The sequence below is a fragment of the Verticillium dahliae genome, genomic scaffold (genome assembly GCF_000150675.1).
Source record: "Verticillium dahliae VdLs.17 supercont1.36 genomic scaffold, whole genome shotgun sequence".
NCBI lineage: Eukaryota > Fungi > Ascomycota > Sordariomycetes > Glomerellales > Plectosphaerellaceae > Verticillium > Verticillium dahliae.
In genome coordinates, this window is record NW_009276962.1 from 120,610 (window position 1) to 132,118 (window position 11,509).

At 49.8% G+C, this 11,509-nt stretch overlaps 3 protein-coding genes across 3 annotated transcripts; all 3 read right to left on the reverse strand.

The window, feature by feature from the left end:
• Nucleotides 1-854: 854 nt before the first annotated feature.
• VDAG_10343 (uncharacterized protein) lies at nucleotides 855-3,451 on the reverse strand (the record flags this gene model as incomplete). Its single annotated transcript, XM_009659812.1, has 7 exons — nucleotides 855-1,189; nucleotides 1,239-1,276; nucleotides 1,429-1,445; nucleotides 1,573-1,810; nucleotides 1,862-2,220; nucleotides 2,352-2,750; nucleotides 3,353-3,451. The coding sequence occupies 7 exons, from the start codon at nucleotides 3,449-3,451 to the stop codon at nucleotides 855-857; spliced, it is 1,485 nt and encodes a 494-aa protein (XP_009658107.1).
• A 968-nt stretch (nucleotides 3,452-4,419) lies between these two features.
• Nucleotides 4,420-4,989, reverse strand: VDAG_10344 (uncharacterized protein; the record flags this gene model as incomplete). The annotated part of the gene is made up of 2 exons (XM_009659813.1): nucleotides 4,420-4,630; nucleotides 4,682-4,989. The coding sequence occupies 2 exons, from the start codon at nucleotides 4,987-4,989 to the stop codon at nucleotides 4,420-4,422; spliced, it is 519 nt and encodes a 172-aa protein (XP_009658108.1).
• A 111-nt stretch (nucleotides 4,990-5,100) lies between these two features.
• Nucleotides 5,101-7,088, reverse strand: VDAG_10345 (UMTA protein; the record flags this gene model as incomplete). The annotated part of the gene is made up of 9 exons (XM_009659814.1): nucleotides 5,101-5,664; nucleotides 5,720-6,058; nucleotides 6,137-6,436; nucleotides 6,489-6,529; nucleotides 6,582-6,648; nucleotides 6,700-6,741; nucleotides 6,809-6,904; nucleotides 6,960-7,012; nucleotides 7,068-7,088. 9 exons carry the CDS (start codon nucleotides 7,086-7,088, stop codon nucleotides 5,586-5,588), a joined length of 1,038 nt encoding a protein of 345 aa, XP_009658109.1. The 3' UTR covers nucleotides 5,101-5,585.
• Nucleotides 7,089-11,509: the final 4,421 nt, after the last annotated feature.

Genomic DNA, 11,509 nt, shown 5'->3' on the forward strand with positions numbered 1-11,509 from the left:
GATGTTTTTAGCAAAGACGCAGGGATAAGCATTGGGGAGAGGTATTCCAAAGTGAATCATCTCGCGCACGAAACAAGAGAATAATTTTCCCACAAGGATAAGCCGATGGTGATGCGATTGAAAGGATCCGTCCAAAAGCTCTTCGTCACAGTATGCTGGAGTGATGCCTCTTTGCAGTTGAAGACGGCGGATCGATTGACAATCAAGCGATGTCAGTGGCACTGTGTCCTAGCAAAGCCGAATTTCTTTCACTTGTGTATCTCCCGTGGACCAGGAGTCGCACAGAGGCTGTCACACAAGAGGAGGCGCCAAGTACACGATACCTGTCGTGCTACCACGCAACAACGGGCCGGTTCTGCACGCTGACGTCGTCTTTTCCCCCACAGTTGGCGATTTCCGTATGGCCGCGATGGGATTCGACACCAACACCACATGCCACCGTGGTCGGGGCTGGCTGGCTGGAACGGGCCTCCCACCCATCCTTGCGCCCCCCCTTTGGCGATTTCCCCTCCCCCCCATCGTCACCATGCCCTCCCACCTGATAGCTTCGTCTTCGATGAGGTGATAGATCACCGAGGCTTGTAATCCCTCTGAGCGACCCTGACGCCAAGAGCGCAAATGGTCAGACGAGGAACAAGGCCTGTATGGCGAGATTATCCTGGGAGAACACCCGCTACTGGTCCGCTTCCCACAGTTGCGCCAGTCGATCCATTTGACACCCAGCGGAGGGGCCGATCAATGGGCAGGTCGGGGCGCCGGATGTAAGCTGAGCGTGAACAAAACGATATGCGCCTCGCAATCAAGGTTTGGGGAGAGAGCCTGCCTGGGCCAGGACCCTCTAGCGGCACCGCTAATCACGAAGGGTGGAGGGGGTCCAGGGTTGTACCAGGATAAGGTATGGGCAGAGACGAGACACTACGCGAGCGCGATAGCCGTCTCTTCAGCTCGAGTTTTCCGCGGGGATTGGTGTTGACAGATGCCACCTGCTGAGGAGTTAAATCGATCGGCCGTTGCTTGCTGTTCGCGTGCCCGATGCTGCAGGCTTGCTTCAGCATCGCCTGCTGCGATGTTTGGCCGCGAATTATCGCCCAGGTATCCAGGCGCACCTGGCGTCCGAGGTAGTGCTTTTGGAACGGGACAGGACCATCGTGGTCGAGTGCCAGATTGCGGATAGCATCGCCAGCATGGGCTACAGACGTGAGAAAGAGGAGAAGTCAACAGCGTTAAGTAAAGCTTACGGCTATCATCGAGCTCGTTGCCTGCGTTGTACCGCAGCCTGTAGCAGATAGTGGTGTACATTCGGCCCAAGATTTCGCCGACCCTCTAGATGGCCGTGGGGCGGGCACCAGCGGGAGCAAGCAGGAGAAGAAACAAAATCAAGAGAATACGGAGCTCGCCGAGGTCAAATGACTTCTTGATTGTGCTCACCGTTTTCTCGATCTGCTCTTTGAGGTCGTTGATTATCATACATCGATTTTCCCTTTTCTTATTGCTCAGTTCCTTAGCCTTGGGCAGCTTTCGCAAAGCCTGAGTTGTCAGAGAATGAGATTGACTGTAGAAGCTGCGGCATACCTTATGCATTTGGCGGTTTAGTTTCGGGTCGAACTTCACGGTCATGGCCCTCTCGTAAACGAGGCGGAAGACCTTCCAATACGTGCCAAGTGCACTGTTGGTCTTGATGCCCTTGATCTTCCTGCCCCCCTTGCCCGTCTGCAGGTCGAGTCGCCATGTGAAGAAGCTGACGAGTATGCCGAGGGAGATCGACTCGAGTTGTCTGTGGGGATCACCGAACTCGTTCTCCTTGCAGAAACTATAGCTCTCGTTAGCTTAGATGTAGGGGCGGAAGGATGTCGAACCGCACCGTTGCCAATGATCCTCGAATCCACTGAGGAGGATCTCTGTCCCAGGACTGTAGTCTTGCGCGTCGAAATCGCTATTGTTGACCTCTTCTACCATACGGCGGTTGTACTCCGAGGAGTGGACGGTGTCGATGTCGATGAGGTCTGCGTCTGCAAGATCCGCAACGAACTCTTCAAGGCCCGCGACGTCGACTTGGCCGTCGGCATCGGGGAGAGGGTCAACCTCGGTGATTTCGGTCTCGGCATCGGAGGCTTCAATATCCATATCGAAGATGGAGTCCTCAGGTGAGAAGGAGCCGTCCGAGCCGTACTTATCTTCACTGGAGCGCTGGCGGCGGGGCATGTTGCATGTGAAACTTGGCTGGGTGGGTTGATATGCGTATTTAGTTGGAGCCTCGTGGTCGGCAGGTCATGAATAGGAAGGAACACGGCCATTGTGCTACCGAAGAGGGCGGGAACGACTTATGTGTGATTGAAAGAGCCATTACTGACTGCTGATGGAAATGAGCCTGGGCGCTGGAGGAAGAGCCAGAGTCCAGGATCAGGGGGGCCCACGCCAGAGCTTTGGGGGTAGACCGACATCGCGGCTGGCTCAATCCAGCAACTCCTGTGGAGAAGAGACTTGCCAAATGGGGCAGCGCATGGCCTCTTGAAGGCATGCTCTGGCCCGTTTTTGGCAATGCCTTGATGGGCAATTTGCGCTTTTGACCATGAAGGCATCGGACGGAGACCGCGGGCAGAGTGCCACATGGGAAATGCGTAGAGTCCGCAAGGCGGCTCGGCTCGGAGACTCAGGAGAGTCAGAGGTTTCGTGCGCCGCTGCAAGGTGGCGTCGTCACGATGTTCAGCGGTCCGAGCCTCTGGTTCGACTGCGGCCACCACGAGAATGATCTAGACCCCTCCATTTCCCGGACATCTTGCCATGAGGGTCACGAACCCAGTCACTAGGCACGATGGGTTGTACCCAAGAGTTGTGGTCCTGCTGATCAGGAACCGCCGGTAGCGTCGGGGCCGACTCATGCTGTGCCATGTTGATCGGAGCCTTGTTAGCCCAGGTCAGCGATTCGACCTCGTTGTCATCCGTACGCACTGGGGCCTGCTCGTACCTTGGCGGTATTCTACCATCTCGAAGGACACGACCGACCACCGTTTGCACAAGCCAGGATCGGCAGTGAGGCAAGTGGCATGTGTGTATGCTGCCCGTGCCCTGCCGTTTCGAGACTGTATTCTACCGTTCCTCGCCGCGCCCGTGTCGCTCAGGGATAGCGTGAACCCAAACGACTTGGAGCCTCGTTGGCATGTCCATGGAAGCGAGGGCCAACCTCTGGGCTTCCATCAAGGCCGGCACCCAGCCAGGGTCGCGCCGATCTGACGCCCGTGGCGCACACTGTCCAGGGCTTCATCGACCGCCGCGAAGGGCGAGGAAGATAACAATCTAGTGCTCTCCGATGTGTCGATACAGCGGGCGATTAATGAGATCGTGGCGTGCTCACCTTTCTCCGCTTGGCGCCGGATGCGCCCCATATCTCACCAAATCCAGTGCTGCCGTCCCCGACGCAGCCAGTATTCCGGCCGACAGAGGGCCAGAACATTGTGGAGCTCTTTTAGAAACGGCAAACACACTCGTTCGTCTCGGCGATTTCCATACTGCCCAGCTGCTGAGCCGAGACGGCACGATGCCCGGACAGAATGACCAAGGAGGGCATAGAGACGGTTTCCGGTTCCTGCGCGCAGCGGCGCAACACGAGGATACAGAGGCGCAAAGAACAGTGAAGATGTGCGGAATTGGTTCAGCCCGAAGCGCAAGAATGCGTTGCCAGTTTACCGCCCTACTCCTCCTGGGTCAGGTAGAGAAGACATATTAGAGACACAAGGTATCAGCTCGGTCACGTGTTGCGATGTTTAGTCACGAGAAGAACGTCGAAAGGACAATAAACCATGTCATCAAATATGCCTCTATTTCCGTTGGTCGGCTTCAAACCTGAACCCATGCGTCGCCTTGCTTGCTACGTCAGTCGAGCAGCTTCCTAACAATGACGACGCCTCGTTGCTGCCCACCTGCCGGAGCAACTGACCTGGCATCTGCCTCGCCCGCTTCAGTCAGATACCGACACGCAAGGACCAACTCTGGCGGGGTAATGCGAAGGAGTTCCTCGGCGATAGCTTCAAGCCTGCTAATCTTTATAGATTTTTTTTTTGCTTACGGCTAGGTTATGGTATAATTTGCATGATTTGGGCGTCAGGATACTTACATGAGTCGCTCTGCCGAGTTTGTCAAAGTAACGAACAAGAACGGTGATGTTTTGGCAAGCGCAGCGTAGCGAGCCGCTCGACGGCAAAACTCTTGGAACTTGGGTCGCTGTGGCTTGCCGCTAGCCTCGATGAAGATGCTCATGGCTATGGTAGTATCCCTATCGGTAGGCGTTCTTGCAAGAGAACCGTCCCGTCGTTCTGATCTGACCTTGTCTCTCAATGCGGCCAATACCCGAGTAAGTTACACCCAGGCCAGCCTTTCAAGTTCGACGTCCGAAGTTTCACCCAAGGTTCGCAGAGTCTTCTCTCAGGCACGGATGGAGTCCTTGACTCGGGCGTCCTCACAGAGGCAGCCGTCGGGCAGCGCAGTCTCTCGCAGCAGAGTCGTCCATTTCCCGAGGATTTCGCCACATCGTTGGGAGAATAATCGGCTAGCATTTTCCACAAACAAGGCCTTTGCGGAACCTTCGTCTGTTGTGGGTTGTTGTGCGGTGTCCATCGTTGCTGGCTGAGACAACCTAGCGAACATGGGTCTGTAGTTCTGTAGCGCTCTATTTAATCTCACACACAAGAACATATCCGAGAGCGCCGCTCCAGGGATATGTTCTCTCAGCCTTTGCCCGATCCTAGATCCCGGTGCAAATGGATGTCGAACATGGGTCCAACTGCGATGCCTGGCCTTGGGGTGTGGAGGACGCCTCCCTGTGCCATTCGTCATGGAGCCAGAATCCGGGATACCGGTGTCCCTGTGCAGTCGACGATGGAGGGCTCCTCCCGTGCCATGGGACAGGGAGCCAGAATCCGGGACATGGGCGTGGGGGCCCGTCCGCGATGGTTCGGCGGTCACCTTGGGCTTTCCAGCGCCCGGGCGCAGCATGCATGTCAATGCCAGGAGGACATCGACCTACCAATCATGCGGAGGCCCCCCAACCACTAGACCCAGGTCAGGTTGACGCGTACCTTTAGTCTCCATGTCACTGCGTACCTCATCGCCATATAGAAGATCAGATAAAGATAAAACTGCGGATCAGGATTGGTCTGTTACAGCTGCGCAACGCCTCATACCTCCCGACCAGCACAGTCAGTCAGATGAGCAACAGGAGGAGATTCGAGAGCATGATGCCAGTGGAATCGAGGTTTTGATGTATATGAATTCCCTTAGAACAGTTGCGTTTGACCGTGCGCGGTGCGACGATTCAGACAAAAACAGCGAGAGGACCGAGACGGAAATGACACCCCGCTAACTATCCCGCCATCCTCTCTACCTCTATGTGCTTATTGGTGAGCGACTGGCAGCCGAATGCACTCAGGGAAGACAGGGACAGCAAGCTCCTGGATGGACATCGTGTCCAGCGACATGTTTGCGTGGGCCGAAGCCTGGACGACCACTAGAGAGATTGCAGGCCGACGATGCAGGACGATCGGTGATTACCCATTGCTTCTGACATGAGTGTGACCTCTGGGTCAATTGGTCTAGTTCCCAGCTTGTGGTCCACTTTCGGGGGAAGTCGTGGCGCGAGGCGTCGCGGGTTTCCGACCATAGATGAGATGCCTTGATCTCGTCAGCGAATGCTCCATATTCAAAGTACGGGGGTGGTCGGGCTGACATGTCGCCATTCGTGAGATTCTTGCGACTGAGGACCGCAGCGCGCATTTGAGCCACCAGGACTTGGACTTCTTCTATGCTCCAACCCAAAAGTTGGCCGACCGGGAAGACAGCGAAGCCGTCTAAGCTTAGGTCGAGATAATGCCCGGTATATGAACCCAGCTCCTTGAGCTTCGCGTCTTTGGGCCAGGAACCATACGGGATCTTGAACTTCCTGTGAACCACGTCTGTGAACCCTGCGTCGGCGGCCCAGTCGTCCAGGATATTGCCCGAGAATCTGAAGGTACGACCGAGCTTATCCCCAGCGTCGTAGAAGAGCTGAGCCCAGCGCTGGAAAATGCTGCATGTCCTGTCAGTGTCTCAGGCTTAAAGACGTGACAGCCCGGCTGTGGCAGATGGAAATGTTCGGAGGGCCCACTGGTCTTTGTTGACGGTGACTGCCGGATTGTCACTACGTAGCTCAATGTCGGGCTCCAGGTGCTGGAACCAGCCACCCGGCTTTAGGAACTTGTAAATCTGTTTGTACAACCTGGGCCAATCGTCAATGGCGCCCTGCAAGTAGCGGACGTGGATGAAGTCGAAGGATTCTGGCGCAAAGGTCCAGTCCAGCTGAGCGTCTTCGATCTGGAACTTCAAGTTGGGCGGGACCCAGCCGGGCTGTGTGGGCGTAATGTCGGTGCCGATGATTTCCGCCGAGGGGTGTTCGTCTGCTACGTCTCTGGGCAAGGCTCATCAGCGTTGGCTTTGTACGGGAGCAAGCAGAAACGTACATGGCCCAGATGCCGGAGCCGGTTCCGACGTCCAAGATTCGCTGCAAGGAAAAATGTCAGGGCGGAATCACGGGGATCTGGATGGGAGCTGACCTGGGGGTTGTCTCCAATGGGGGCAAGGTAGAGCTTGTCGTCCAGCATCTTGGTGATCCAGTGGTGCCTGCAGCGGCCATGTGAGCATCCATGCGGCAACGCCGTTGGCGGCACTCACGCGACATCGAATCCCTCGAGATGTTGGTCGTCATTTGGGGCCCTGTCACCGAATCCACGTGAGCTCAGGCGCTAGACGCGACAGCAGCGCCTTCCCAATGCCGACGCACCAATAGTCAGTCGTACTGGAAGACGCGAAGGTCCTGCCATTGATCTTCCGATACTCCAGGATGCTGGAAGTGATGGAAGCGGTGGACGACAGAACGCTGTGGCGGTCAGTGACAGCCGTGAACCTGAGAGGTCGGCTGTCTGGATGCGGACCTTTCACTGTCGTCGCGATCGGTTTCGCCCTCATCTTGTGCGACTTCGGGATCCTGGGTCACCATCAGTAAGTATTCGCCGCTTTGGTTTCTCGGCGCGGTGGTTTACTGACAACCTCAAAATCACCATGGCTCGGGGATCCGGGCTGCAGCTCGTGGGACGCAGACATGACTGAAACGATTGCTGGCTCGCTGTTCAGAAGGAGGATGGATTTGAGGGTGAAGTGAAGGTGGTGTGGTCGGTATTTACCCCTCACCATCGGGTAGTCTAACCAGCTGGCTTCCTTTGTGGGGCGGTCCGTGCCCAGTCTGCGTGGCGTAGCTTCTGTAGGTAGTCGTGAGGCTTGTTCGGCGCACAACGGCCGAGGCTGACCTGTCTGTACAAGCCACGATGCGTGATCCCCCTTCCCAACCCTTCTCCTCCATCGATAAGGCGGATGTCTGTCTCTTCTTGGCAAGACGGCAATGCTGATAAGACAAGGAATAGGTTGTCCCGACTTGGCTTGCATGCTCTGCTGGACCAGGCGTCAATCAAAGCTCAGGAGGCGACTCCGCCGATTGTGTCGGCGATGTGAAGGCGACCATCACAGCGGCATGCTCACCCCTTCCCACGCGTTGTTCATCCTCCCCGGGACCGCACAATGCCGCACCACTAATATCACAACGAGTACCCCAAATCAGACACTGCCTATTATCCGGAGATCAGCAGCTGCCTCAATGGGAAGTTGCCATAACGGGCAATCTGGAAGCCACGCGTACGACCTCGGCAAGGCCTAGGCGCAAGCATCGTCAACATTTTTTGCAGGGATGATGTGGTTGTACATGGTGCCGGTCCTTGGGTCATCCACTAGCCCGTTTTGGTATTGCCCAAGGGGGGATTTTGCATGCTCGAGGCATCATCCTGGATAACCGAAGGAGGGAGGGTTGCAGCTCGGAAAGGGGTGTGGACGCACCCTATCTCAGCTGCTTGTGGCCTCTATGCGCAAGAACCCTGTCCGTGGCAGCTCCTCGTGAATCTGTCTTTGATGATGTTGGTTGGCATCTTGGAAGGGCCGTAATACATCACTGTCGACCATATACTCGCTTCCGAAAGCACGGGGAACAGTGCCAACCAGCCTTCTTCCCTTATGGCGGCGGAGCTCTGAGTCTCTTGAGTCCTCCTGACGATGGACCTCGTCGCTCTCATGTAATGCCCAGAACAAGGCTATCAGGTTACCTATAACGGAAATTCCTGTTAGGGAAGCTGCTCTTAAGGAGTGGCTAACTCCCAATCTACGTAGCAGTTCGGCCTCACCGGACGTGAGGAGAGGGTCTGGGGTCTAGGATGAGGGATCGACAGCCCTCTGTGCCAACGGCAGTGAGGCTCTCCATCTTGCTCCGTCAGCTCTCCCCCAAAGGTTGCCCAGACCGGAGCCAGGAACTCCATACCAAGGCCGGGCGCGGAGCGCGTTCTCGGCTGGAAACATCGGATAGGACTCTGCCAACTAGCATCCTAGTTGACGTGCTGCGATGGGCGAGTGATGCTAGCGATGTAGGCTCGCTGGCGTTCTTACTTGGGCTACTGTGGCGGTGTACTGGGGGGGCTTCATCTTTAGAGAATCGCGTGGCCACAGCGCAAGGGCAGTTCTCCTACCAACGGCGCTATACTGACGCTGGAGTCTGAGTCGCCCGTCTGCCGAATGCTTGCGTGTGACTGGGGACGTTTGGGACCGGCGGTACTACCTGTGCCTATTAGCTTGCTATACCGCTCATGACAGGTGGGAAAGAGGGTCATTGCTAGTATCGCTGATCCGTCTAACCTCCGTTCTGCGGTTGGGCCAGTGCTTGCGAAGCTTCATGGGCAGGGCATGCTCCGTCCGAGTGGTGGCCGCGTCGGCGGGCGTCGCAACCATCCGCCCGCGACGACATCACGGTTAGTCGAGGGTTGAGCTGCGGCTCAATCTGGCGACGTAGAAGACTGCCAAGGATGGCCCGAGTGGGTCCTATGCAATTTACATGGGGATACTTGTCTGACAGACAAGTGGGGCAGCACCTGAGCAATGCCCATAAAGCGGCGACGACTTTACAGCGAGTGGCCTGTAGAATGTAGCGGTTAACGCTACCTATGCCGTCTTATTCTCTAAGAAAGTATTTTAAGTTTATTTTATTAGTATATATTATAGATAATATAGGAGGTATTAGCCAACAACTAAGGGTATTACTTAATTATAGAATAAAGAGATAATAATAAATAAGAGGAAGGGAGAGATAAAAGTAATTATATTTTAAGAAAGAGATATTAGATTAAGGAATAGATTAAAGATTCTTATAGCCTTTAATAAGAGCTATAAGATAATATATTTTTTATTTAGATCGAAAGTAAATAAATAGAAAAATAATTAAGAAGAAAGTTATAATTAATTAAGAGAAATACTTAGATTAATCCTAATAAGAATAAAATATATCTTAGAAAGTATTTATTTATAATAATTAAGAATATATAGATTAAATAGGAATTATTATATAAAAGGGATTTATAAATATAATTAAAATTAGATTATTATTAAGATCTAAAAACCTAAAAAATAAGTCTAAGGAATACCCTCTATTATAATAGATTAACCCTTAATAGCTATATATAGATAAAGCGCTTAGATTACCTCTAGACCTATAGGGGAAATAGGGTTAGATTTAAGCTCTTATTAATTAAATATAAGAGAACTTAAATATTTATTATTATAGAATAGCTCTATAGAATATTATAAAAATTATATTATTCTATAGTTTTAGTTTTTCTCTATTTTATAATATATATATTATTATAGTTTAGCTTTTATTTAAGCTATTAGAGTAATTATAAGACTCTAACTCCTTATAACTCCTATAATAATTTTAAGAGTTATAAGGGGTTAGAGTATTATAATTGCTCTAATAGCTAAAATAAAAGCTAAACTATAATAATAGATATATTATAAAATAGAGAAAGGTCGTAGCTATAGAATAATATAATTTTTATAATATTCTATAGAGCTATTCTATAATAATAAGTATTTAAGTTCTCTTATACCCTATTAATTAGAGCTTAAAATCTAACTCTATTTCCCCTATAAGTCTAGAAGTAGTCTAAGCGCCTTATCTATATATAGCTATTAAGGGTTAATCTATTATATATAGAGGGTACCCCTTAGATTTATTTTCTAGGTTTTTAGATCTTAATAATTATCTAATTTTAATTATATTTATAAATTCCTTTTATATAATTTTATTATAAATCGTATAATCGATATAGGAGGTATTAAGTAATAACTAAGGGTATAATTTAATTATAGAATAAGGAGATAATAATAGATAAGAGGAAGGGAGAGATAAAAGTAGTTATATCTCTAGAAGGAGACGTGAGTCGAGAAATAGATCGAAGATTCTTATAGCCCTTAACGAAAGCTATAAAATAGTATATTTTTCGTTTAGATCGAAGGTAAATAGGTCGAGGGGTAATTAGAAGAAGGTTATAATTAATTAAGAGAAGTACTTAAATTAATCCTAATAGGAGTAAAGCGTATTTTAGAAGTGATATGAATAGCTAGGTGGAAGGGCCTGCCCTGTGGCCGTGCCTTGAGGCCGCCTGTGGCCTAGTACGTGGCCTGGCCTATGGCCCTGCCTGAGGCCTGAGGCCTATGGCCTGGCACGTGGCCTGACTTGTAGGCCCGTGCCCACTTACCTATATATATGCCTACGTGGCCTTCCAACCCAGGTAGACCAATTCATCTATCTTATACCTATAGAATAGCTACCTAGCATCTATTATATATTCCTAGCGTGACGCCTGCCTAGTCCCCAAGACCCGACTCTATTACTAGCCACATTAGAGCCATAGCTATTTCTATATATAATAAGAAGGTATCTATTCTTAATAGTTAAGAACGTATAAATTAGATAGGAATTACTATATAAAAGGGACTTATAAGTATAATTAAAATTAAATAATTATTAAGATCTAAAAACCTAAAAAATAAATCTAAGGGGTGCCCTCTATATATAATAGACTAACCCTTAATAGCTATATATAGATAAGGCGCTTAGATTATTTCTAGATTTATAGGGAAGTAGAATCGGATTTTAACTCTAGCTAATAAAGTATAAGAGAACTTAAATACTTATTATTATAGAATAGCTCTATAGAATATTATAAAAATTATATTATTCTATAGCTATAATCTTTCTCTATTTTATAATATATATATCGTTATAGTTTAGCTTTTATGAAAGCTATTAGAGTAATTATAAGACTCTAGCCCTTATAACTCCTATACCCTCTTATAAGGTAGTATATATATAGGTATATAAATATAATAGCTTATATATTTAGAGGATAAAAAAAAATAAAACCTTATAATATTATTATATATAGGGAAAAAAAATTAAAACCCTATAATATAGAAAATAAATAAAAACTATATATTATATTATTATAGGAAAATCTAAAAATAAAAAACTTATCTTATTATAATAGGAAAATCTAAAGATAAAAAACCTATTTAATACCTAATTTTAGGTACTTTACTATATTTAGGC